The sequence below is a fragment of the Ovis aries genome, chromosome 26 (assembly GCF_016772045.2).
Source record: "Ovis aries strain OAR_USU_Benz2616 breed Rambouillet chromosome 26, ARS-UI_Ramb_v3.0, whole genome shotgun sequence".
In the NCBI taxonomy this organism is placed as follows: domain Eukaryota; kingdom Metazoa; phylum Chordata; class Mammalia; order Artiodactyla; family Bovidae; genus Ovis; species Ovis aries.
The window spans coordinates 15,395,691-15,419,577 of record NC_056079.1 but is presented as its reverse complement, the minus strand read 5'-3'; the positions used below and the strand labels follow the sequence as shown (position 1 = coordinate 15,419,577).

General features: G+C 42.2%; 1 protein-coding gene across 2 annotated transcripts in view; it reads right to left on the bottom strand.

The window, feature by feature from the left end:
• Positions 1–23,887, bottom strand: part of FAM149A (family with sequence similarity 149 member A) — a 38,685-nt gene that overhangs the window by 8,337 nt on the left and 6,461 nt on the right. For both annotated transcript variants that reach the window (XM_027962658.2, XM_060407135.1), the window contains exons 2-9: positions 10,742–10,852; positions 10,301–10,439; positions 8,010–8,152; positions 6,571–6,696; positions 4,879–5,049; positions 4,162–4,346; positions 3,199–3,353; positions 188–291 (exon numbers count right to left, since the gene is read on the bottom strand). In XM_027962658.2, the coding sequence (XP_027818459.2) occupies positions 188–291; positions 3,199–3,353; positions 4,162–4,346; positions 4,879–5,049; positions 6,571–6,696; positions 8,010–8,152; positions 10,301–10,439; positions 10,742–10,852 (1,134 nt within the window). The remainder of the gene's footprint in view (positions 1–187; positions 292–3,198; positions 3,354–4,161; positions 4,347–4,878; positions 5,050–6,570; positions 6,697–8,009; positions 8,153–10,300; positions 10,440–10,741; positions 10,853–23,887) is intronic.

Genomic DNA, 23,887 nt, shown 5'->3' with positions numbered 1-23,887 from the left:
ACTATATAGTCCACAAGAGGCAGAATTCTTAGCTACAGTCCCCTTTTCTTATCAGCCCCAACCTAACAGAAACTGTTTTGTGCTGACACCTGACTATCGTCCTTTTACACACTGACTGCACGTGGTCTTTAGGGCTAGAATGCATCCAGCTCAGGGAAGAGGGTGGATCACCATTTTTTATACACACTGTGTTCTATCTGCAAAACAGGTAGGTCTCTGCTGAAGTGGTTTTGCTTGAATTGTCATCACACCATTCAAGTCACTATAAAAATTGTTGGAGAAGCGATGTATCTGAGGAAAGTAAACACAATAAAAATTAAAAAGCATCCACGGTCACTGCAATTACTGTTAAAGGACAACTTCAAACTGGCTAATAAGAGGTGCATTTAACAAAGGGACTCTATTTTCTAAAAATATGTGAAGAGAAATTAATAAAGAATGACTGAATTTCCACATGGGCTTCCCCAGTCGCTCAGCAATAAAGAATCCTCCTGCAAGGCAGGAGATGCAGGTTCGATTCCTGGCTTGGGAAGATCTTCTGAAGAAGGGAATGGCAACCCACACCAGTATTCTTGTCTGGAGAATCCCATGGACAGAGGAGTCTGGAAGGCTATAGTCCATGGGGTCACAAAGACTTGGACACAACTGAGTGACTGACACTCACTCACTCAATCTTTATGTTAGTGGTAACAAGTCCAACTTCATAGAGTTATTAGGAGAATTCAATTTGATAACCTTGGTGAAAGCATGAAATAAAGGCTAAATTATTACTAATCTCGTATCCAGCCTGTAATACGACCAAGTAGATTTAAAATAATATTTAGTTTCAGGCAAATGGGGTTTCTGAAACTAGAATTCTAATTCCAGAAAAATGTGGCAACCCTAATCCCATTTTCCTCATATCGAATACATATAAAAATAAATGTCAGAGGCATAAATTAAGACCTAGTGTGATTACCACAAAATGCTTTGCCTATTTCAAAATAAACTCTGCTAGTATTTTATTTTTTAACTTTGTTGCCCATTCACTTTCTTTTACATTTATCCACATTAAAACAAAATAGCTATAAAAAACATTTCTAAAAACCATAAGTTCATAAGTACAACAAAATATCTGTTGAAAAATTTCCTTAGATTTGAAAATTTCCATATTTCTCAAGTATATTTATGCTGACATGAAGTGAAGTAGCTCAGTTGTGTCTGATTCTTTGCAACCCCGTGGACTGTAGCCTACCAGGCTCCTCCCTCCATGGGATTCTCCAGGCAAGAGTACTGGAATGGGTTGCCATTTCCTTCTCCAGGGGATCTTCCCGACCCAGGGATCGAACCCTGGTCTCCCGCATTGCAGGCAGACGCTTTAACCTCTGAGCCACCAGGGAAGCCCTATATTTATGTTGCCTGATAGTTAAAACTTCTCTTCTATGTTGTCATAACTGTTCATTTGTATGTGATTCATATTTCATATTTTAACATAAAAAGTAGGAAATATTATTGAGCCTGTCAGCAATTTAAAGAGACCAAAACAAACTTTAAGCTGGTAGCAATTTCAAAAGTTTCTTTTGAACAGCACAAGCAAAGACTAAGTGGAAAGCCCTGGCACTAGAGAGTAAATTCTACTAGTTATTTCTGTTTTAATCCACTGTTCCCTGAACCTCACGCCCTATTGCTCCTATGCTGGGTGCCTACTTCTGCCTCTGCTTTGTCATCCTCCAAAGTTGTAGCCTATATCTAAAGCTACAACTGTCATCTATTCTAAACATATCCACTAGATTGCCTCTGTGTGTGTGTGTGTGTGTATGTATGTGTGTGCATGTGCGCGCACTGTACTCTTTGCCATGGCTTGACACCCTCCAATTAACTTGTAAGAACCAGGAATTTCTTCTTCTCTTTTGTCTGCTTCCCCACACCAGATGGGCTGTGCAAACATAAAGTCCAAACTCCTGAGCCCTCCTGAAGGTGTCCCATGAACAAGTGCATCCTTTCCAGCCCACTTTCCACTAGATCTTTGCATAGGGACATAATTCAAGAAAACCGTATTGAGTTCCCAGTACATGTTTGTATGATTCTGTGCTCACAACACCCCCTTTGCACAACATATGATTGCCCTCATTCTACAGATAAAGAAACTGGAGTTTAGAAAAGTTGAACAACATATCCAAGATAATCCTCCTTACAGGTCTCAATTCCCAACGCCACATCCTGCCACAGAGACTCTGCTGGTCCCAGCGCGCCATTCTCCAGCCCTCTGTCTGTCTCTGCCGCCCTCCCTCAAGCCTCCACGTGACAATTGTCTGAATTGACCCACACCGTCTTCCTACCCAGGAAAACTACCTGTTTCTTCATGTTTGGCTCAAATTTCATCTCCAACCTAAAAGATGAAGCCTCGCTTCAGGCAGGGTAAATCATCCTAGTCCGCATTCTCTTACAACCTTTCTTCTGTACATCACTTAGAGAAGACACTGCATCTGACCTGTATAATACTTTTCACTCGACTATTTCAGAGAATACGCTGTGATCATCTCTGTATGTCCTTAAAACACCTAATACAGTTGGTGTGTGGTGCTCAGTTGTGTCTGACTCTTTGCAACCCCATGGACTGTAGCCCACCAGGCTCCTCCATGGAATTTCTCAGCCAAGAATACTGGAGTGGGTTGCCATTTCCTATACCAGGGGATCTTCCTGACCCAGGGATCGAATCTGAGTCTCCGGCATTGGTAGGCAGATTCTTTACCACCTAGCCACCTAAGAAGCCCCGATATAGTTCACTTAATACAAACTCAATAAATGCTGAATGAACTCAATGCATACTCATTGATTGAGTCTTTTATTGCTTTGGTGGGAGGGAAGGAGAACATCTGTAACCTTCAACTTGTCTAGAAATACTGGGGAAAGCATGCTTTCTTTTCAAAAATTGTGGAATCAGTTTTACCCCTCCAAACAGCTGGCAAGTCACAAATCTGAGTGTCCCTGTTCTGTCAAACAATCTGGCGATTTTATTAAACTTCATCTGAGTGTCCCTGTTCTATCAGACCATCTGGAAATTCTATTAAACTTCATAAAATATTTTAAAATTTTGGTCTTATTGGCCAACAGACTCAAATATCTTGATAACAGAATTTAACACTGGACACTGGCACTCTGGACAACCTGAGGCCAGATATAAAGACTGAAAGAAAGAGAGAGCGAGAAAGCACCTACCTGCGGTGGGTTAAGATGAGAAGCCAGGGATACACTTCGAGTTTCAGAGCTTCTGGATGGCGGAACACTGGATACATCAGCATTAATGCGGGAAATAACTGTGGGTGGAGATTTATTCTCAGCTACTTTCAATTTTTCTTTCTGTTTTCTTCCTTCTGTGCCAAAGAAAAACCAATATTATTAAGAAACATTATCTAATACTGTATATGTACTTAAAATTCACTGTTCAGAGAGAGTATTTCTTCTCGAGATACCTCGAGTCTGCGGTGGCCACTGAACCTTAAAGAGAACAGACCCTATGGAGCAATGGGCTTTGACACTTTTCCAAGAGCATCTAATGAAATCCCTATCCTTTCAGTGGTAGGTAAAAAAAAAAAAAAAAAATTAGAGTTATACACTGGGGCAAGAATGATTCTTGGTATTTTATATCCCAATTAATCCCTTTGATTGCAAAAAGTAATATTTAATTAATATGATTATTATACTATTGTGAAAATTGGTTAACACGAGTCATTACTGTCCACCACTGACATTTTTTATCATTTGTTTCTGCTCGGTTTCAAGTAGAAAACATTTTATACAGGTAAATGAAGTGATTAATAAATTAGCTTGTTGACCTTTTATTTTATAAATAATGTTATCTAGAATTAAAAAACAATATCCCATTACTAGAGATTAGTTAGGTAATTTTTTAAAATCAGAATTTAAAAAGTGACTTCTAGCTTCTCTCTAATGTATTTCTGTATTTTTTCAGGAATACCTCAATCTTATTTTTATAGCTCAAAACACGAGAATATCATTTCTGAGGTGATTAAAGTTTACTTGTGAATAAAGGCAGAAACCCACTTCCCTTCTCACTCCAGTCATGTCCTAGATTTGGCCAAGTCAAGCAAGCGGGACAGAAAGCTGAGGAGCAGGGGTTACTTTTTCTTTTCAATACGTCACATTCTACAAATTAAGTACCTCTAAGTTCCCAGTTTTTTCTGGTCAGCTTTTCCAGCACCTCCACCACATTCGTCCAGACGTGATCAAACACTTCCGCAGCCACCGTGTCTCTGATACAGTCGTGCGGCGATACAGGAGGAAGTCCGTGCCTACGCCACGTCCTGCGATGACGAGCTGGCTTTTGTTCAAGACAGTCCTCGCCACTAAGGACAAAACCCATTCTCATTACTGAGCTATCAATGGCTGAGGTTAAAAGAATGCTCCTCCTCTAGCTATCCAACTCACATTCATATATGTATACTGTATGTATATAAACAAACAGCATTTTTTCAGTACCAAATTTTTATTATACAATACCAATAGCTTTTCTGTAAGAATCAGATATGCATTTAGAGCAGAGACTGGACCTGGACCTTTTCCCCTTTGCTCTCCTGGGCAGCCAGATTCCGAAACCCTGGGGGACAAAGCCCACTAGAAGCCTTCCCACTTTCACCAACGCGCTAAACGCAATTCTTATTTTCTATCAGTGCCACTTTGTCAGTAAGAAAGGGAAACACTGCTCTAACATATGTATATCCTGCCAGGAACTGAAAAACTTTGGGGAGCACAGGACTCTCAATGGAAAATCTTTCGGATAAGTGAAAAATGCACAAAACACTACATGAGCCTATAATCAACATACATGCCCAATAAATATTATTGTACTAAGTCAATGTCGAATAAAATTCTATTTACTCTTGTTTTCGGTCAAAAGCAAAATACTCTTCAATCTTTCCATCCACATCAAAAACCTCTTCTTCCAGAGATGAATGTGCCATGAGGTCCACAACCCTGGTACCATCAGGACCCGGCAGGGAGGGGGCTGAGAGCACGGCCGGGACTATCTGAGACCCAGAGATGCACAGCCTATGGGGAAAAGCAGATTCTGCATGAGGGTCAACAATACAATGTTTACATGATCAGGGTGGGCCCTTAAATTAGTTACAAGACCACAGATTTCCAAAATTTAAAAAGCACTAAACACTACATTTGACAAAAGTCATATGCTTAAAAGCGACATTTTAACCCAGGCATCATTAAAATTTTTAAGGGCTTCCTAAAAGTCTAAATCATTCTATGAGTTTGTGTCTTCTTTGCTATGATGAAGATGCATCATGGGATAGTCCCTAAGATGTGTGAATGGCATAAGGGGCTTACCAAAATCTGTTCATGAGCAAAAGAACACAGAATAGAGCTTTATTTCTTCTGCTACTGTCTTGAGGCTTAGTATCCATTACCATGAGGCAGTTCTTGATTTGGCATCTAGCCCCCGCCTCTCAGAGTATTTGAAACAACAGTTTAAAAGTTAACTGCCTTGATATTTGTATTACATGCACACAGCATCATCTGTTTAGAATCGGAAGTATCTTGTGTTTAAAAAAAAAAAAGTGCTCTGCACTGGCCCTTTATTGAAATCTGAATTTCTAAGTTGGTGAAGCCAAGGATCACAGCTGAGATAGACATGAAAAAGTATAACTAAAATGCATTTGAAAATACTTTTTAGGGCTTCCTACATGGCACAGTGGCAAAGAATCCACCTGCCAATGCAGGAGACACAGGAGACTCGGGTTCCATCCCTGGATCAGGAAGATCCCCTGGAGGAGGACATGGCGACTCTCTCCAGTATTCTTGCCTGGAGAATTCCACGGACAGAGGAGCCTGGCGGGCTACCGTCCACAGGGTCGGACATGACTGAGCATGAGCACATCTGCTCGTAACAGCGGATGGATGGATGGGTGTGTGTGGGTGTGTGTGTGTGTGTGTGGGTGTGTGTGTGTGTGTGTGTGTGTGGGTGTGGGTGTGGGTGTGTGGGTGTGTGGGTGTGTGGGGGTGTGTGGGGGTGTGTGGGGGTGTGTGTGTGTGCTAAGTTGCTTCAGTCGTGGCTACTGGGGTTCCCCAGTGGCTTAGCCGTGAAAAATCCACTTGCAATGTGGGAGCCACAGGAGATGTGGGTTCAGTCCCTGGGTCAGGAAGATCCCCTGGAGGAGGACATGGCTACCCACTCCACTACTCTTGCCTGGAGAATCCCATGGACAGAGGTGCCATGGATGGTTCATAGAGTCGCAAAGAGTCAGTCACAACTGAAGCAACTTAGCATGTGCACATTCTGGCTATTACTTATTCATTTAAATATATAGTTTAAAATATGCTTCCCAGGTGGCTCAGTTGGTAAACAATCTGCCTGCAATGCAGGAGACCCAGGTTCGATACCTGGGTCAGGAAGATCCCTTGGAGAAGGAAATGGCAACCCACTCCAGTGTTGCTGGAGAATTCCATGGACAGAGGAGCCTGGCAGGCTATGGTCCATGGGACCGCAAAGAGTCAGACACGACTGAGCGACTAACACCTTCACGTTTTCACTTTCGAAAGTAACTTCTAGCAACATACTCTCTGATGTTGCTGCTATGTCCACAGTCATCAAGGAAGGGTCCGTGGATGGCAGAAGCAGGCCGGCTGCTCTGGAAATGCTCAACTCCTTCATCAGCGGGCGGGATGAGCTGTCTTCCTAATACTCTGAAAGTGGGAGGGGAAAAAAAAGGAAACTGACATTATTGGAAAGGGGAAGATGTTTTGAAGCAGTTTTGAAAGGATGAAGCGATAAGGTACATGAATAGTGTAACGAGATCACAAGAAACGTACGGGCTTTGAGGGGGGACATACTATACTGTTCTTGCCATTGATGGAGAGCCCTGAGCCAAAGTTTGCAGGCTCCCTGAGCCACTGGTTTCATCTGTTCCATTTTGTATGCAAAGTAAAATAACAGTTCCCTTGTAGGACTAACAAGTAGCTTAGAGACAGTATAATCACATTCAGACAGCTAGGGTAATGCTAGGCACACAGAAGCTCCCTATGTTAACCAATATATACGCAACAAAGGAAAATAATGTGAATATATATACTTGGTTTACGGTCCTTGCCATCTTTTCTTTTCTCTACCCTCTCGCTTCCTTCATTTTTATCTTAAGTATGTAGGACAACACTGAAAGAAACAGATCTGAGCTCCTGGGTTTAGGCAAGTGCACCGTGATGCCTAGGAAAGTCCACGTGCATTGTTAACGCCTAGTGGACTCTAAGGCAGGGGCTTAAAATGGCCTGGAGATGAAAAATTAAACCTACCGAGGAAAGATTTTTAAAAATCTTAGTTAAGTCAGGATTTTAAAAAATCTTAGTTACTTAGTTAAGATAACCAGAAGATTTATCAACATGTGTTTGGAAATTCTAATGTAGTCTCCCCAAATATAACCCTGAGAAACTTCAGATAACTGACATGGTTTTTTTTGTTTGTTTTTTACCCTCTAAATAGGTTTAGCTGAGTAATTGAAGGAAGACAATCTTCCCTTTATACTCAATCTATATCCTTCGTCTTTGATATTAATAAGAAATAGATGACCTTCTCCTACATAAGGGATCTTGATGAGATAGTCAGATTCATCCATGCCATCACCCAGCAAATAATCTCTCTATTCCTGCCCAGACCTTGCCCCATGCGTTGCTCCTCAAGGGTGGACAGACACAGCTGCTCACAGACTAGGGAGTGGGAAGGCACGGATAGCTCCCTCCCTTCTTTCATTCTTGCATCTGTGATGCACGCAATGCCTTTCCGAGCATGAGCTCCATTCGCGTCTCACAAATAAAAGTGCACTTGGAAGGTCTCCAGATTTCCTTAGATACCACTTCAAAGGGAGTGATTTCTTGGTAAAGCACATGTGTTCCTGGTACATATTTTGACAAGCACTTTCACTCAAAATATACCGACGTATTGAACAGGTCAACAGGGAGCAGTTCCCAACCCTCTTCCAGAGAATTTTTGTGAACAACCTCCTCACCTCAGATGCAGGGACCGGCTTGCCCATTCACGGCACTCAGCCTGGAGATTCTGGGTCTGAGGGCTTCCTTTCCCTTCGAACAACATTTCCTCGACCTCCCAGAATAACTGCTGCACCTTCTGTGCACTGGCTTTGTCAAACTCCTAAAATACAGAAATGCACATTTAGTTACAGGACTAGAAGCTGTCAATAAGGGCGTCAGAATGAATGATACTTACAAATTTATATAATAGGAGGGAGCGTAACTCGATCGAAACCAGACATACCAGGGCTCCAATTTTTACTCTTCTGAAAAAGTACATCCCAACTAAGACTTAGTTTCCTTAACTGTTAAATAGAGATAATCTCTACTACGAGAAAGTCTCATAATCCAAGATTTTACCTAAACATAGTTACAGCTATGAATATACATACTGACATAGATATTGATAATGCTGGAAACACACACACCATATATCCAAGCACATGCACATATGTGTGTACACAGACATGTGTCCCTCATGTAGTCGTGCCTTGGACACCTAACTGCATTTGCAAATTGCAATCTTTTTCTAAGGCAAAGGAATATTATTTCATGGAAAGGGAAAGAATCACTTTCTTTCACTCAAGAAAAACAGAAAAACAAACAAACAAAAAACCACCTTAGGTATCCGAAAAGATGTGGTTATTAGGATGAGACCAGAGTATTCATTTTTCCTGTCTGGTCTTAAGAGATTCTTGGGCTGAGGGCGCAGTGAACTGTCAGGGAGAAAACCCTTCAGTTTTTCTGTATATTGAAAATGACTGAGAAGTAACAGGCCTCGTGCCCTTACAGTCAGTGAGGAAAACGTGAACAAGAAGCACAACTGGAAGAACCAATTATCGGCTTATAGGGCAAAGGCCTTAGTCCGGTCCGTTTTCTCCCAGGGCGGGTGTGTGAAATCTAACCCACAAATTCAGCCTGACAAATCTGATCCAAAATGGTCAATTCAGGCTGATTTTCACAGACTGCTATTCCATATTTTCCATGATATTTCTTCCCCTTAGTTGATAAAAAACTAGATTCCCAGATTGCAGGGTAGCTGAATTACCTCTTTTAAAATACAAAATAAGGAGAAAACTCAGAAGAATATTTGGCTGGGGTGTGAAGAGGGCTTATTTTCATTTTTCTCTGTTTTGTATTTTGTTGCTTTTACAAATATTACCTATCGAAAAGTAAGTAAACGTTTTTAAATTCAAAGCAAAACAATGTTTAGGGACTGGAGTAATTTAAACTCTATAAATGGAAGTTATAAGACTCTCTCTGGATAATTACTTGAAATTTTGTAGGAAAGGAACCCAGCATTTGGACGCTAATGCTTCATAAAGCAATGGTTCTCAGCCTTCTTCCCATCTGCCCTCTTTTGACCAAAGAGTGTGGGTGGGAGCGGGCAGCGTTTATCCCAGTGACAGACTCACATCTCCTCCGAAAAGTGCCCGAGTGATTCAGGGCTGACTCCCTTTCAGCTGCCCCCTCAACCCCTGCCCTGCACTCCACAACCCTTTTCCTCTGGCCCCTTTGGAGAACCGCTGCTATAAAACCATGTAAAACCATCCCCGGGGAGTGGACCCACATGCACAGTCCAGGGCGGAGAGCTGCTTTTAAAGAAAGCAAAGAAAACCAGAACACAAACAAGAAAACAGCAGGAATGAGACCATCCAAGGAGCTAGTCCGGAATCTTCCATGGGCACAGGGGCGTCACAAAAGCCTGTGTTCCAGAATTCTCAGGCTCTTGAGGGGATGAAGAGGTCAGAGACTGTGCAATCACACAGATTTGAATGGCAAGCTTGGGCTGCAGACTAGAGTCCCACCCAGCTCAGTCTCACTACGGGGTTAACATCTTCTGCTAGGATTAGATGTAAAATATCTGATTTAGAATATTCAGGGGAAATTCCCTAATCGTGATTTTTTTGTTTTTAAACAGCTTTTATTTTCCTGCAATTTTTCTCTTATTCAAGTTCCTAATTGTCAGAATCTCTCCTGAATTTGCAACCACAGATATTTATGCAAGAAATCATATATAACAACCTGATGGGGGGTTTGGAGGTGGGAAAAACAGAACTATCCATAGCTAAGATGCTGGACTGTGTGGTTATGGGAGCTTTGTAATTTTTCTTAAGAGTGTATTTTCAGTTTTATGTGTGACATGTCAGTGCTTTTATATTTATGTGTATGTACAAGTGTATCAGGTAAAGGTTTTAATTTGGTAAAAACTTTAGATCATCGTTATGAATTGTAACCATGAGATTATCCAAAATTTTGTGAGACATACATCATCTCTCCAGGAGTAAATGGAGCTCCTCTCCGTAGATAAACCAGTTGTTGAACTCTGTGTCCCAGACCCAGACCAGGAGTTGGGGGCTTCTGTAGGCGTGGGGCTCCCACTTGATGAAAATGATGACGCAGATTCCCTGCAGGAAGAAATATAAGTAACAAATGACAGTTACTGGGAACAGGTTTTACTGGGAAGCGGCTTCACCTCTCTGAGCTTACTTCCTCTTTCTTCCTTTAAATATACTGGTTAATTTTCACACTACACTGATTTTAAAAGATTTATGCAGTGTAATGTTTCACTTGGCTAAAAATAAAGCTTTTTTTTTTTTTTTTTTTTTACCTTGTAGAAATCCATGGCCCATGAGTGATTCTGTTTCCCATTTTCACTCAGGCAAGTTTTGATTTTGTGATCAGAAGCATTTAAAAGGCTAATTCTTACCGGCTGTATTTAGCAATGGCTTTCTGTACATTTTTTGTAAAATGGGTAGGTAAAGGATCTTTGCTTTTCACAGCAAAACTCTGCTTTCCAGATCCTTCTGACAGTCCTCTTCTGAAAAAATAAAATATGAAAAGTAACTGTAATAAGTTTATTCATTAAGACATTTAAAATTTCCTTTCATAGAAAGTTGCCCCTCTCTTCCCATCATGTCTCCCTAAACACACACATGTATGAGCACACACACACCCCCCCACACACCTCAAGACACTGAGGCTTAGTTCCCTACCATTTTTATTTTTCTTAAAATCAAGGTTGTGGGGTGGGGAGGGAGCTGGAAGGGAGGTTCAGGATTGGGGGACACGTGTGCACCCGTGGCTGATTCATGTTGATGTATGCAAAAACCACCACAATTTTGTAAAGCAATTAGCCTCCAATTAAATTAATTAATTTTTAAAAAATCAAGGTTGTTATTAACCTATATGCACTGTTACATAAACTAGGGGAAAGCAACTTCTTGTGACTCAACCAGATTGGTCTAAAGGCTGCCCCAAACCTAGGTGGACACAGCCTCACTCCAAAACTTGGCGATGGAAACGTGAGCTGGATTTCAGGTCCCAGGTATTTTTTGACCCCAGGGGCCCTTGGGCTTGCAAAAGCCAGCCAGCCTTGCACCAAAAAAAAAAGAGAGATAGTTTTAAAATATTAAAAGTAATGGAAAACTAAAACAGAAGAAACCTCTCAATTTTAAATATGGCATTAAACCTGGCTGGTGTAGTCCAGTTAGTGTTAATCATTAAAATGTCCTTTCAGCGAACCTCTTAAAACATTTACTTCCCTCTAATCAAAATACCTTTCTAACAGTAAACTACTTCTGTTCTTTTATCAAAGTCATATTTTCCCACATGTTTTATATTAACTTTAGATATGGTAGTTATTTGAGGAAAAAAGTCAATTTTCAATATTTCTAATAGGGACACCACTCTAGCATTCATTTAAAAATTTGCTTTTCAAATAAATGGTATGTAATTTTCAACACCTGTGTTTCTGACTGTAAATGGAGTTTTAAAAAATATTAATATGAGGATCAGTTTTACCCTTTGTTAAATACTAAAGAACTCTACAACAAAGAGAATTTTTAACAAGTTAATTACTATTACTGAAGGAAATGGCAACCCACTCCAGTATTCTTGCCTAGAGAATCCCAGGGATAGAGGAGTCTGGTGGGCTGCTGTCTATGGGGTCGCACAGAGTCGAACACAACTGAAGTGACTTAGCAGCAGCAACTATTACTTTGTGTAGTTATTACTACACAAAAGTGAGCAATCATATATATATTTACAAGGGAGAATAGCAGAATTATAGGATTTTTCCCCTCCCTTTATTGTTTAATAGTCATAAGTACAAGCAAGCAATCCTAAGAGCAAAGCTGTTAAAGAAAGAGTAATGGAGAAAAGAATACAGACAAGCTTTCATGCTAATACACTGCCTTACCTCTAACCCTATCCAGTCATTTCCACACGACACTATAACTCTAGATAAACATAAAATACTTATGACATAAGATACAATAAAAAATTGTATCAAATAGATCTGCTTTGAGTGTTATAAAATACATAGTCATATATAAGTTAATTTACTTGTTATTGAGAAAAAATTTTAAATGCCAGGGTGGTAAATTAGATAAAATATTACTCTTTGGTAATATCTATAGAACAAAATAGCATGGATTAGAATCTTGCCCAAGGCTGTGTGCTTGACCAAGTTATTTCTCCAGTTGTTGTGAGACTTAAACTAGATGAATATGTGAAGTGTCTACATAATCAGGCCAGATAAATCACTACTATGTTGGCACATGCCACTTAATGAAAACACTGCGTTCTTATGTTATTTCACTTTCCCAGCATTTCCTATTATTCATCTGTCTTGGTACTTTAGTTTTTAAAAAATATTTATATTTATTTATTGGGCTGCATCAGGCCTTAGATGCGGCACGTGGGATCTTTGGTTGTGGCATGCGAACACTTAAGTTGAGGCATGTGGGATCTAATTCCCCAACCAGGGATTGACCCCAGCCCCCTGCACTGGGAGCGTGGAGTCTTAGCCACTGGACCACCAGGGAAGCCCCTACTTAAGTTTTTTCTTGGGATGATCCTGATACCTTATTAATATTTTCCATCTATAGCACCCAAAATACTTCCTTTCACTTAGAGATGCTCTCAGTTTGCTGCAAGGATCCCTAGTTAAATTAGTACCTCAAAGAGCATGCTTTGGCCCTCTAATCACTCTGAATGTTTCTGTTTAATACAAAATGAAAGTATCCTCCACATCTAAGATATTGCTGGAGAATTCTTTATCCTTGATAAAGAAAGAAGATTCACAGTTCTTAGCATAGCTGCTATCTCCAAAAATGACTATTTATGGAGCACCTAATCCACTCAAGTCCACCTTTCTCATTTTGAGCTCTTCCTCTGCTTTTTCTGCATTTGAAAGTTAAATTCACTAATCAGACTCATGCCAGTCTGCTTTGTTTTCAATGAACAGTAATTTCTTCTTCCAAAAAAATCATCCTTTTTCTAAGGGAGCAAGGGGATATCTTTTCAGACGAAGAAGAAATCTGTTTACAAATTGAAGAAGGAACCCCTCTCTTTGCATCACACCATATTCTTGCTCAGATCAGCATTCCTACTCACTTCAAAGTGTAGTTGAGGACAAGAGGACTGAAAGATGCAAGGATGCTGGGAGGGGGCAGATAGCTGGAAAACAGATGCCTGAAAATACCTCCACACCATTTCTCCAACTCTTCTCTCCTCACCTCTTCCCTGCCTCATCGTCTCTGAAACACCTGTATTTCTGTGGGACACCTTCAACATCAGAGTTCAGCTGAACAGCAAATACATTTGACCACAAAGTTCAGAGGAATTCTGAAGAGGAATTTGAGCCCAACAAACTCAATGACTGCTCAAAGTCATGAAGAAGAGAGGGTTGGAGCTGGTCCTGGGACCCAGGCCGTCTAATCTGGATGTCTCTCCAGGAACCACAAGTTACTGAGGCAGTGAATGAAGGATAAAATGTATAAAACTAGTCATGTTTCTTTTTACAGTTTATTTTGAACCTTGTGGTTTCTCTGTCCTCTAACCATGTACTATAGTTATATCAGACATAATGTTGAGCATCTTTAATATCCTGTAAACTGTCAACTCCTCTGTCATCTATCTATAGAGTCTAGGAAAGTAAACACAACTTAAAAGTATGTCTTATAAATATCTTAAAACTTTAAAGCGGTGAGATGTCTAGTGAGCTTGTATTACATGATACACAGACATATAAGAGTTTTACACTATTTCCTGTCCATTCTGTTTAAGTTTTAGAAATAGTAAAATGCCACTAGTTGGTACATTTAAGGCTGTTGATCTGGGCACAGGATCTGGGTCTTAGGGAAGACTGAAGGGCAGGCAACCACTGAACTCTATTGCACTAATTGGTTGCTACATGAAAGTTAAAAGGCTAAGGTTTGGGAAGATCCCTTGGAGAAGGGCATGGAAACCCACTCCAGGATTCTTGCCTGGAGAATCTCATGGACAGAGGAGCCTGGCCGGATATAGTCCATAGGGTTGCAGAGAGTGGAACACGACTTCAGTGACTTAGCATGCACGTGCACTGTCTCCTTGAGTCACTCTATTCCAGGTCAAGGAAATGACTAGATAATCGACTTTTTTTTTTTTTTTTTTAAGTTGCCTCTTGGGAGTTACCTGGCAGTCCAGTTAACTGGACTTTCACTGCCTGGCCAGGGTTCCCTCCTGGTTGGCAAGCTGATATCCTATAAGCACCCCACAGCAGAAAGGAAAAAAAAAAAACCCTCGATAGCCCACAAACCTCTGTCACTTTGCTCTACAGAAATTCGATTAGTAATCAGTAACCGCAGCTTTCAAAATGCATATTTCTGCTTTAAAAGACTGTCTGAAACGTGAATGGGCTGAAATGCAGGATGATAAACCCGGATTTACACAAGCACATCCTAGAAGCAACTGAGGCTCTCTGCCCTCAGGACTGATGAAAAGTCATCTCAGACGCCACGAATGCTCCTCAGACCAAGCGAGCATCTTGGCTCTAGGAGGCCGGATGATGTCAGCACGAGATTTCATGAATGGATGCCGAGGAACAGACCAGATGGATTCTGGCTTTGCAAGCAGTGGGGGGAAAATAAAAATCAAGCGCATGGCACAAAAATGCTATCTACAAGGAGGCAAGTTCATGCCTCCTACCTTCCCAGATCAGGACTTACCCAATCACCACCAGCCCCAGGCCTGGGCTTGCGTCCTGTGGGCCGGGCCAGGAGCCCAGAGGCCTGGGCACCGCTGGGCGCTGCCAACCCGCACCCGCGCCCTGCAGGCGGCGCCCCCGCGCCCCGGGGGCGGGGGGTCCCCGGCCGCCCAGCTCTGCGCCCCAGCCCACTAGCTAGCCCTGCATGTGCCTCCGAGGTGCCGCCGGGAACCGCGAGTCTCTAGGGGTGCGGCCAGGGGCGTCCGGGCCCAGGCAGCGCGGACCATGGACACTGCGATCGCCGATCTCCGGGCGCCCGGCGCTGCTCCCCCCTCCGGCTCCTCCGGCCAGATTCCGGCGCGGCGGGGCGACGCCTCCCGGCCCGCGCCCGCCCTCCCCTCCGCCTCCGTGGCTGCCGCGCCTCTTGCGGAGGTCTGGCAGTGCTGGAGGCTGGTTCTCTGGCTGCGTCCCGTCTTCCGGAGACGCTCCCTGCTCCCACCAAGCCGCCCAGGGCCTCGGTCCGCGTGCCCTCTTCCCGGTGCCAGGGGCCACCTTTCACAGCCCAGCGCCCTGAGCTCTGACCGCAGGCGCCCACCGCTCCACTGCCCCTCTGCGCCTCCGGTGCGCGCCGATCTGGCCTTCGCACCCCCTTCCCCGGGGTCTGCCCAGACAGGTGTCTGACATCCTTAATCTTTAAAAATAGAATTTTAATCAACAGAAGGAATACGGAACCATTTCACTCACATCCCTCCTCGCGTCAAAGGATTCCTAGTGGGGGTGAGGGTAAGTAGAGGGAGGTTTAATAAAAAGTGAAGTCTCAGCCTGGTAAAGGCAAGATGCTAATCTGATTAACAGGGACTCAAGGTCTCATTGGGCTTCCCAGGTGGCTCAGTGGTGAAGAATCTGCCTGCCAATGCAGGAAACAGCAGGAGAGGGCTGTTTGATCCTGGGGTAGGGAAGATCCCCTAGAGTAGGAAATGGCAACCCATTCCAGTATCCTTGTCTAGAGAATCCCATGAATAGAGGAGCCTAGCGGGCTACACTCCTTGGAGTCAGAAAAGTCTGCGCGCGCACACACACACACACACACACACACACACTCTCTCTCACAGACACACTCTCTCTCTCACACACACACTCACACACACACACTCTCTCACTCTCTCTCACACACACACTGTCTCACACACACACACACTCACATTCACTCTGTCTCACACACACACATACTCTCACACACACACACTCTCACACACATACTCTCACACGCACTGTCTCACACACACTCTTTCACACATACTCACACACAGTCACACTCTGTCACACACACACACTCACACACACACTCTCACACACACACACTCTCTCTCTCTGTCTCACACACACATAGCACTAGGTCTCATTAGGCACCCAGATTCACTTCCTGTGCGGTCCGGTGTCTCCATCTTCAGATGCTTTCTCTCAGACACCTTGTTTTGGTTTATTAATATGTGCTTGTTTCAGTCTTGAAGTCACACAATGACACCAGGATGAGAGTCACCAGGAGCTATGCTGTGAGACAGCCAAGTGGCCAAGCCACTGCTTTCATAAACTAAAAAAAACAAGAGTGAGTTGGCTGAAGTAAGATATATTATCAAAGCAAGATGTCCAAAGGTGGGCACTACCTGGGGTGTGCCATTTCCCACTAAGAAGTTCTTAATAATTACGACGAATAAAGGGGACACGGCCTGCCCTGGCCGTCCATTCTCCTGTGAGATCCGAGGCCTTCTAACCCTGAGCATGTATAAAGAAGCCCATCTATCCCTCCTGCTGGAAGACAGAATGCCTCTCTCAGCGGGAAAAGGGTAAGAATCTGCAGACTCCTTTACTCTGCCATCATCCTCTCTGAGTCTCTATCCCTCCCACATGCCCAGTACACTCAGGTCTCTCAAGAATCCCCTAAAATGTCATCACCCCAGTCCTGGCCAAGTGAGGAAGAGAAGCCTCCTCCTTGGGAGCATGTCCGTCCTTTGGCTCTGAAGACCAAGAAAGAGTTCTGCCAGCAGACTGCCTTTGGACTTGAACTGCAACTAAAATTCTCCCCTGGGTCTTCAGCCCGCTGATCTACCCTGCAGGTATGTGATTTACCACCGCCTCCACTGGAGAAGGAAATGGCAACCCACTCCAGTGTTCTTGCCTGGAGAATCCCAGGGATGGGGGAGCCCGGTGGGCTGCCATCGTGGGGTCTCACAGAGTTGGACACGACTGAAGTGACTTAGCAGCAGCAGCCACAATAATGGGAGCCAAGTCCTTAAAACTGAGTTGTTTGCATGCAATACTGGCACACAAGCACTAGATGGCACCCTTTTCGCACTTTGAAAACCATGCCCAGTTACATTTTAATTCCATTATGTTTTGTATAAGAAAAAGAGGAAAACAATAAAAAGGGAAAGACCAGAGATCTCTTCAAGAAAATTAGAGCTACCAAGGGAACATTTCATACAAGATGGGCAAAATAAAAGACAGAAACAGTATGGACCTAAAGGAAGCAGAAGAGATTAAGAGAGGTTGCAAGAATGAGCAGAAGAACTAGACACAAAAGATCTTTATGACCCAAATAACCATGATGGTGTGATTACTCACCTAGAGCCAGACACTCTGCAGTGCGAAGTCAAGTGGGCCTTAGGAAAAATCACTACGAACAAAGCTAGTGGAAGTGGTGGAATTCCAGCTGAGCTATTTCAAATCCTAAAAGATGATGCTGTTAAAGTGCTGCACTCAATATGCCAGCAAATTTGGAAAATTCAGCAGTGGCCACAGAACTGGAAAAGGTCAGTTTTCATTCCAGTCCCAAAGAAGGGCAATGCCAAGCACGTTCAAACTATTGCACAACTGCACTCATTTCACATGCTAGCAAAGTAATGCTCAAAATCCTTCAAGCTAGCCTTCAACAGTATGTGAATTGAGAACTTCCAGATGTACAAGCTGGATTTAGAAAAGGCAGAGAAGTCAGAGATCAAGTTGACAACATCCATTGGATTATAGAAAAAGCAAGAGAATTCCAGAAGGATATCTACTTCTGCTTCATTGACTATGCTGAAGCCTTTGACTATGCGGCTCACAACAAACTGTGGAATATTCTGAAAGAGATGGGAATACCAGACCACCTTACCTGCCTCCTGAGAAATCTGAATGCAGGTCAAGAAGCAACAGTTAGAACCAGACATGGAATATGGACTGGTTCAAAATTGGGAAAGGAGTACACCTAGGCTGTATATTGTCACCCTGCTTATTTAATTTATATGCAGGGTGCTGCTGCTGCTGCTTAAGTCGCTTCAGTTGTGTCCAATTCTGTGTGACCCCGTAGATGGCAGCCCACCAGACTCCCCCGTCCCTGGGATTCTCCAGGCAAGAGTACTGGAGTGGTTTGCCATTTCCTTTTCCAATGCATAAAAGTGAAAGTGAAGTCGCTCAGTCATGTCCGACTCTTTGCGACCCCATGGACTGCAGCCTACCAGGCTCCTCCCTCCATGGGATTTTCCAGGCAAGAGAAATGCTGGACTGGATTAAACACAAGCTGGAATCAAGATTGCCAGGTGAAATATCAATAACCTCAGGTAAGCAGATGACACCACCTATGGCCAAAAGCAAAGAGGAACTAAAGAGCCTCTTGATGAAGGTGAAAGAGCAGAGTGAAAGGCTGGCTTATAACTCAACATTCCAAAAACTAAGATCATGGCATCTGGTCCCATCACTTTATGGTAAATAGATGGGGAAGCAACGGAAACAGTGACAGACTTTATTTTCATGGGCTCCAAAATCCCTGCAGATGGTGACTGCAGCCATGAAATTAAAAGACACTTGCTCCTTTGAAGAAAAGCTATGACAAACGTAGCATATTAAAAAGGAGAAAAATTACTTTGCCGACAAAAGTCTGTCTAGTCAAAGCTATGGTTTTTCCAGGAGTTGTGTATGGATGTGAGAGTTGGACCATGAAGAAGGCTGAGTACCAAAGAACTGATACTTTTGAACTGTTGGAGAAGACCGGTGTTGGAGAAGACTCTTGAGAGTCCCCTGGACTGCAAGGAGATCCAACCAGTCAATCCTAAAGGAAAATCAGTCCTGAATATTCATTGGAAGGAGTGATACTAAAGCTGAAGCTCCAATACTTTGGCCATCTGATGAAAAGAGCTGACCTACTGTAAAAGACCTTGATGCTGGGAAAGACTGAAGGCAGGGGAAGAAGGGGATGACAGAGGTTGAGATGGATGGATTGGCATCACCAACTCAATGGACATGAATTTGAGCAAATCCCGGAAAATAGTGAAGGACAGGGAAGCCTGGCATACTGCAGTCCATAGGGTCACAAAGAGTGGGACATGGATGAGTGACTGAACAACAACAATGCTTTTGCAAGGTTTAGTGAATTTTCATTATAGTACAGATATACGCTTCCCTCATAGCTCAGTCGGTAGGTCATCTGCCTGCAATGCAGAAGACCCAGGTTCGATTCCTGGGTCAGGAAGATCCCCTGAAGAAAGAAATGGCAACCCACTCCAGTATTCTTGCCTGGAGAATCCCATGGACAGAGGAGCCTGGTGGGCTACAGTCCATGGGGTCACAAGAGTCGGACATGACTTAGCGACTAAACTACCACCACCACCACCACAGGTATAGAACCTGCTTAGGTCAGAAATCACTGTTTCAGTGAACAATATCTAGTCTGCGCAGTCAACACAAAGTTTCACCTCACTGACACCCTCCATGCATGGTGCTTTCAGCTTGGCAGGTAATTAGGGGTCAGGGACCTACATACCTTACTCCCAAACCTCACAGCAACCCTAAAAGGTGACTACTTATTTGTATAGAAAAGGTAACCCTTTATTAAAAAGCAGTCTAAACTGGAAAATGATATTGTACCAGCATAATTTGTCAGATGATTAATATCACTACTTCTCTGCTGTAGAAATTCTAAGTGTGTGTTTCTTTTCATTAGAAATTGCATGTACAAACTCTTCATCCATAAACATTTATATTCAATATTTTTATATTCTTATAAACTGCGTCTTTGATGAACAATATACAGTTGTTGCTATAATCTTAAATACAGAGGGGATTAAATTTGGTTCTTACAGCAGAGAGGGCTAGCAGCGCCAGCAAATTCAAATCATCTAAATCCAATCAGGAATTAAGAAGATTTAAAGCTGGGTTTCAGTTCCTATGAGGCTGGTCTATTTCCAGTTTATAAAAACTTCAGTGGTTTTTTTAAAATTTATTGTCCAGCTCTTCTAGATGCACTCAGGTGCTGGTTTTCCTAAAACAACCTAGTTTGTCACTGTTGGAAGTAGAATGAAGGAAATTTTTGTATTGAAATATTGTACAACGTGTGATACAAATCTCCATTCATCTCCCAAGGGAAAATACACATTATTATCCCTAATTCTTTTTTTTTTTTTTTTTAATCTTTTGGCCACACTGAATGGCATGAGGGATCTTCGTTCCCTGACCAGGGATGCAAGACTCACTCCCTGCACTGGCAGCTCGGAGGATGAATCAGTGGACTACAGGGAAGGCCCCCGTCCCTCCTGCCTGCAATTCTTTAATGCAAGAACAATTCGTTGTTACTTATGGTGAAAACAAGATTGCCTGCTGCTTTGTAGTCAGTTTGAGGCAAAAACAGAGGTTTCCAAACAGGGACAGGTAGATGGCTTATGTGTATTTGGAGTTCACACACACATACACACACACACACACGATGCTAAACTCAAAGTGTTCATGTTAAGCAAAAGAGCAACATTAAATACATTAAATGGTAAAGAAAAGCACTCCATTCCTAAACTGAATTTCATGTTGACTTTGAATTCACAAGAATTACGAGCTCTGAAACATTAAGACACATTTCCATTAAGCACAGGTCAATCCTTGGCTAAAATAAAGGTGAAAGCACATTTTCCTCATTATAAGCAGAAAAAAACAAGGTATTATGTAGTAAGGTGTTCCACAGAGGGTTGTGTTGTTTCTGTTTTTTATAACACTGAGCTGAGTTACTGTTGAAGATTACTATACAAATTTTCTATGGAGAAAAATTTCTTTTTAACTTGTCTTTCTTGCTTTGCTTTTATTTTAGTCAACTGCCTATTACATGTATTAATGTCAGCCTTTTATATTGGGGTCTAGCCGATTAACAATGTTGTGACAGTTTCAGGTGAACAGCGGAGAGACTCAGCCGTACATACACACGTATCAGGTCTCCCCCAAACTCCCCTCCTATCCAGGTTTCTGCATAACATTGAGAAGAGTTCCCTGTACTGTACTGTAGGTCCTTGCTGGTTATCGATTTTAAATAAAGCCGTGTATACAAGTCCATCTGAAGCTCCCTACCTATCCCTTCCCACATCCTTCCTCCCCCCAATCCCCTGCAAATATAAGCCTGTTCTCGAAGTCTCTGAGTCTGTTTTGTAAGTAAGAGAACAATTTCTTCTTACCCACATCTCACCTAAAATCATTGTCCTTCACCTCGGTCTCAGTTGTGTGAAATCTGAACCAAGAAATTTAGGACTAATTTTATCAGTAATTAACATTTTTAAAAATAGAGTAGGGAATTCTCAGGTGGTCCAGTGGTCCAGTTAGTGCTCTAACTGTAGAGGGCCTGGGTTTGAGTCTTGGTAGGGGAGCTAAGACCCTACCAAGGCTGGATGGTGTGGCCAAAAATTAAATTTCTAATTAAATTAAATTAGAAATTAAATAATAGTTTTACCAAGACTATCCCTTTCACCTCCATTCCCATATCTTTACAGTTGTCAATATTTAATTATTAATATAAGGCTTCTTCTAAACCCTTTAAGTGAAACGGCTAATTAAGAAAATGCTAATGTGTACGTTTTCCCCTTAGCAAAGGCATATCTAATTGCTTCTCCTGTTATTTTTCCCCAGTAAGGCAATGCTTGCTAATTATCTGCCTTACTTGTATAAATAAAATATTTGATTTACTATTAAATATACACAAAATAATTTATGCAAAACACATACATAATAAAGTAAAAGAGAGATGACAACAGTTTTGCTTTAAAGAAAGGAAATGCTTTAAAGAAATTCTAGCGTTATAATAAAAATCATTTGTTATCTGTGCCTCAAAGTGGACAAAAGTACACTTTAATTTTTGTGTCCTTATAGTATTACTAGGAATATTATTTTGAGAAAGATAATTTTACTTATTAACATGATTTTTTATTTTCAAACTCATTTTTATTGGAAAGAGTACAATTTCTTAGAGTCAGTTTGTTTCAGAAAAAATGCTACCGATTTCCTTAGAAGTAGATTTTAATCCTTATTACCATCTTAACTCTTTAAAAAACTTGGCTACACGTAAGTGTGGGTGATAAAAATCGACTGCCTAAATTGGAATCTTTCATTTCCACATACTAACCGTCTGAGTGAGACCATTTATAATCCTTTTTGAACCTCAATTTCTTCATATGTAAATGGAAATATAATTCCTTCCTTGTGTGTGTGTTCTGGGGATTCATGATAACGACTATAGAACATGCAGACAGCATCTGGTACCTGGTAGACAAGGAAATACCAGTCATCATGCTAAGAACCTTGGCTCCATAGAATAATACATATTTGAGAAACAGTCACAAAACTGATGCTTTAAAGCAGTGAAACACTGTACCATGAGGAAGGTGCCTGGCCAGGAAGTTAATGAGGGCGGAAATCCATCCAGCCCATCATTGGAAAAGTGCTTCTTTTCTTATTCCCAAGGGCCAGTGGAGCCCTGAATCAGCCTTTCAGCACCAGGGAGTTCCTAGAGGATGTCCTTCAGGAAATTGACGCAGAAGCACAAAGGGCAGACCTCAGGGGTAACAGAGGCTGACTGATGATGTTACGAGGTAAGGGATCAGAGGGCGCTGATCCTTGTACACAGCCTAGGTGGGCTGGTAGAACCCCAGAGGGAGGCTGTGTGGTGTGGGTTGGCATCCTCCTGGAAGTCCTGTGACAGAGAATGTTGGTATGAGAGCAGTGGGCTCCTCCCAGGGCCTCCCAGAAATACCACAGAGTTAATCGGGGAGACCTCTAATTGGAAGGGCCTGTGTAGATAAAGGCATGGGACCTGCGTTATTACAAAGGACAAGATTACGAATATCTCCGTATATTCAGCAGTAACAGAGGTTATTAAAAAACAAGTGGGCTCCTTCCCCACTGATGAATGCCCTGGTCTTATGTAAGCCCCCAGAATGAGGCTCAAGTCTAAGGATAAAGATGAGAGCAATCCCAGAAAAACTGGGCTTTCATTTCTACCAGGGGAAGAAAGTGAGTTTCAAATGTAAATTAAACTTAAAAAAACTTAATGGGTCATAGGATTCCCTCCTATGGGACATGATTCCCTCCAATGCAGTTCAGAAGGGATTAATACATCTGATCGTTTATTAGTGGTAAGTCAGGGATTCTTCCAAACAGACTACAGATTGGCAATAAGAGAAGAAAGTATGTCATGTCTATAAATTTCCTCTTAAAAGTTCCTTTAAAAACAAAAAACACATTATCTGTACTTGCAAGTTATGCCTTACGAGAGAAACAACTGCCATCAAGGGCTGTGAATGAGCTCTGATGGGATACAGCATCGGTGTAAAACTTAAAAAAAAAAAAAAAAAAAAGGCATTAAGTGAGAGAAACCGCCTCCTTCTGGCCACAGATTATATCCCCACAGCCAGGGCTCCCAAAAACTTTGTGACTAGAGCATATTCTTGACTCTAGATTATTTGAACAATCATTTAAAGAATGTCTTCTTTAATCAGAGGATACTGTTCAAACATTGCTTAGCCCTGTATTTTAGGAAGAGTAAAATGCTAGTGTGGTCATTCGGCTGTTTTTTTCCCTCTTGGTGTCCTGAAATTTGCTGTTCAT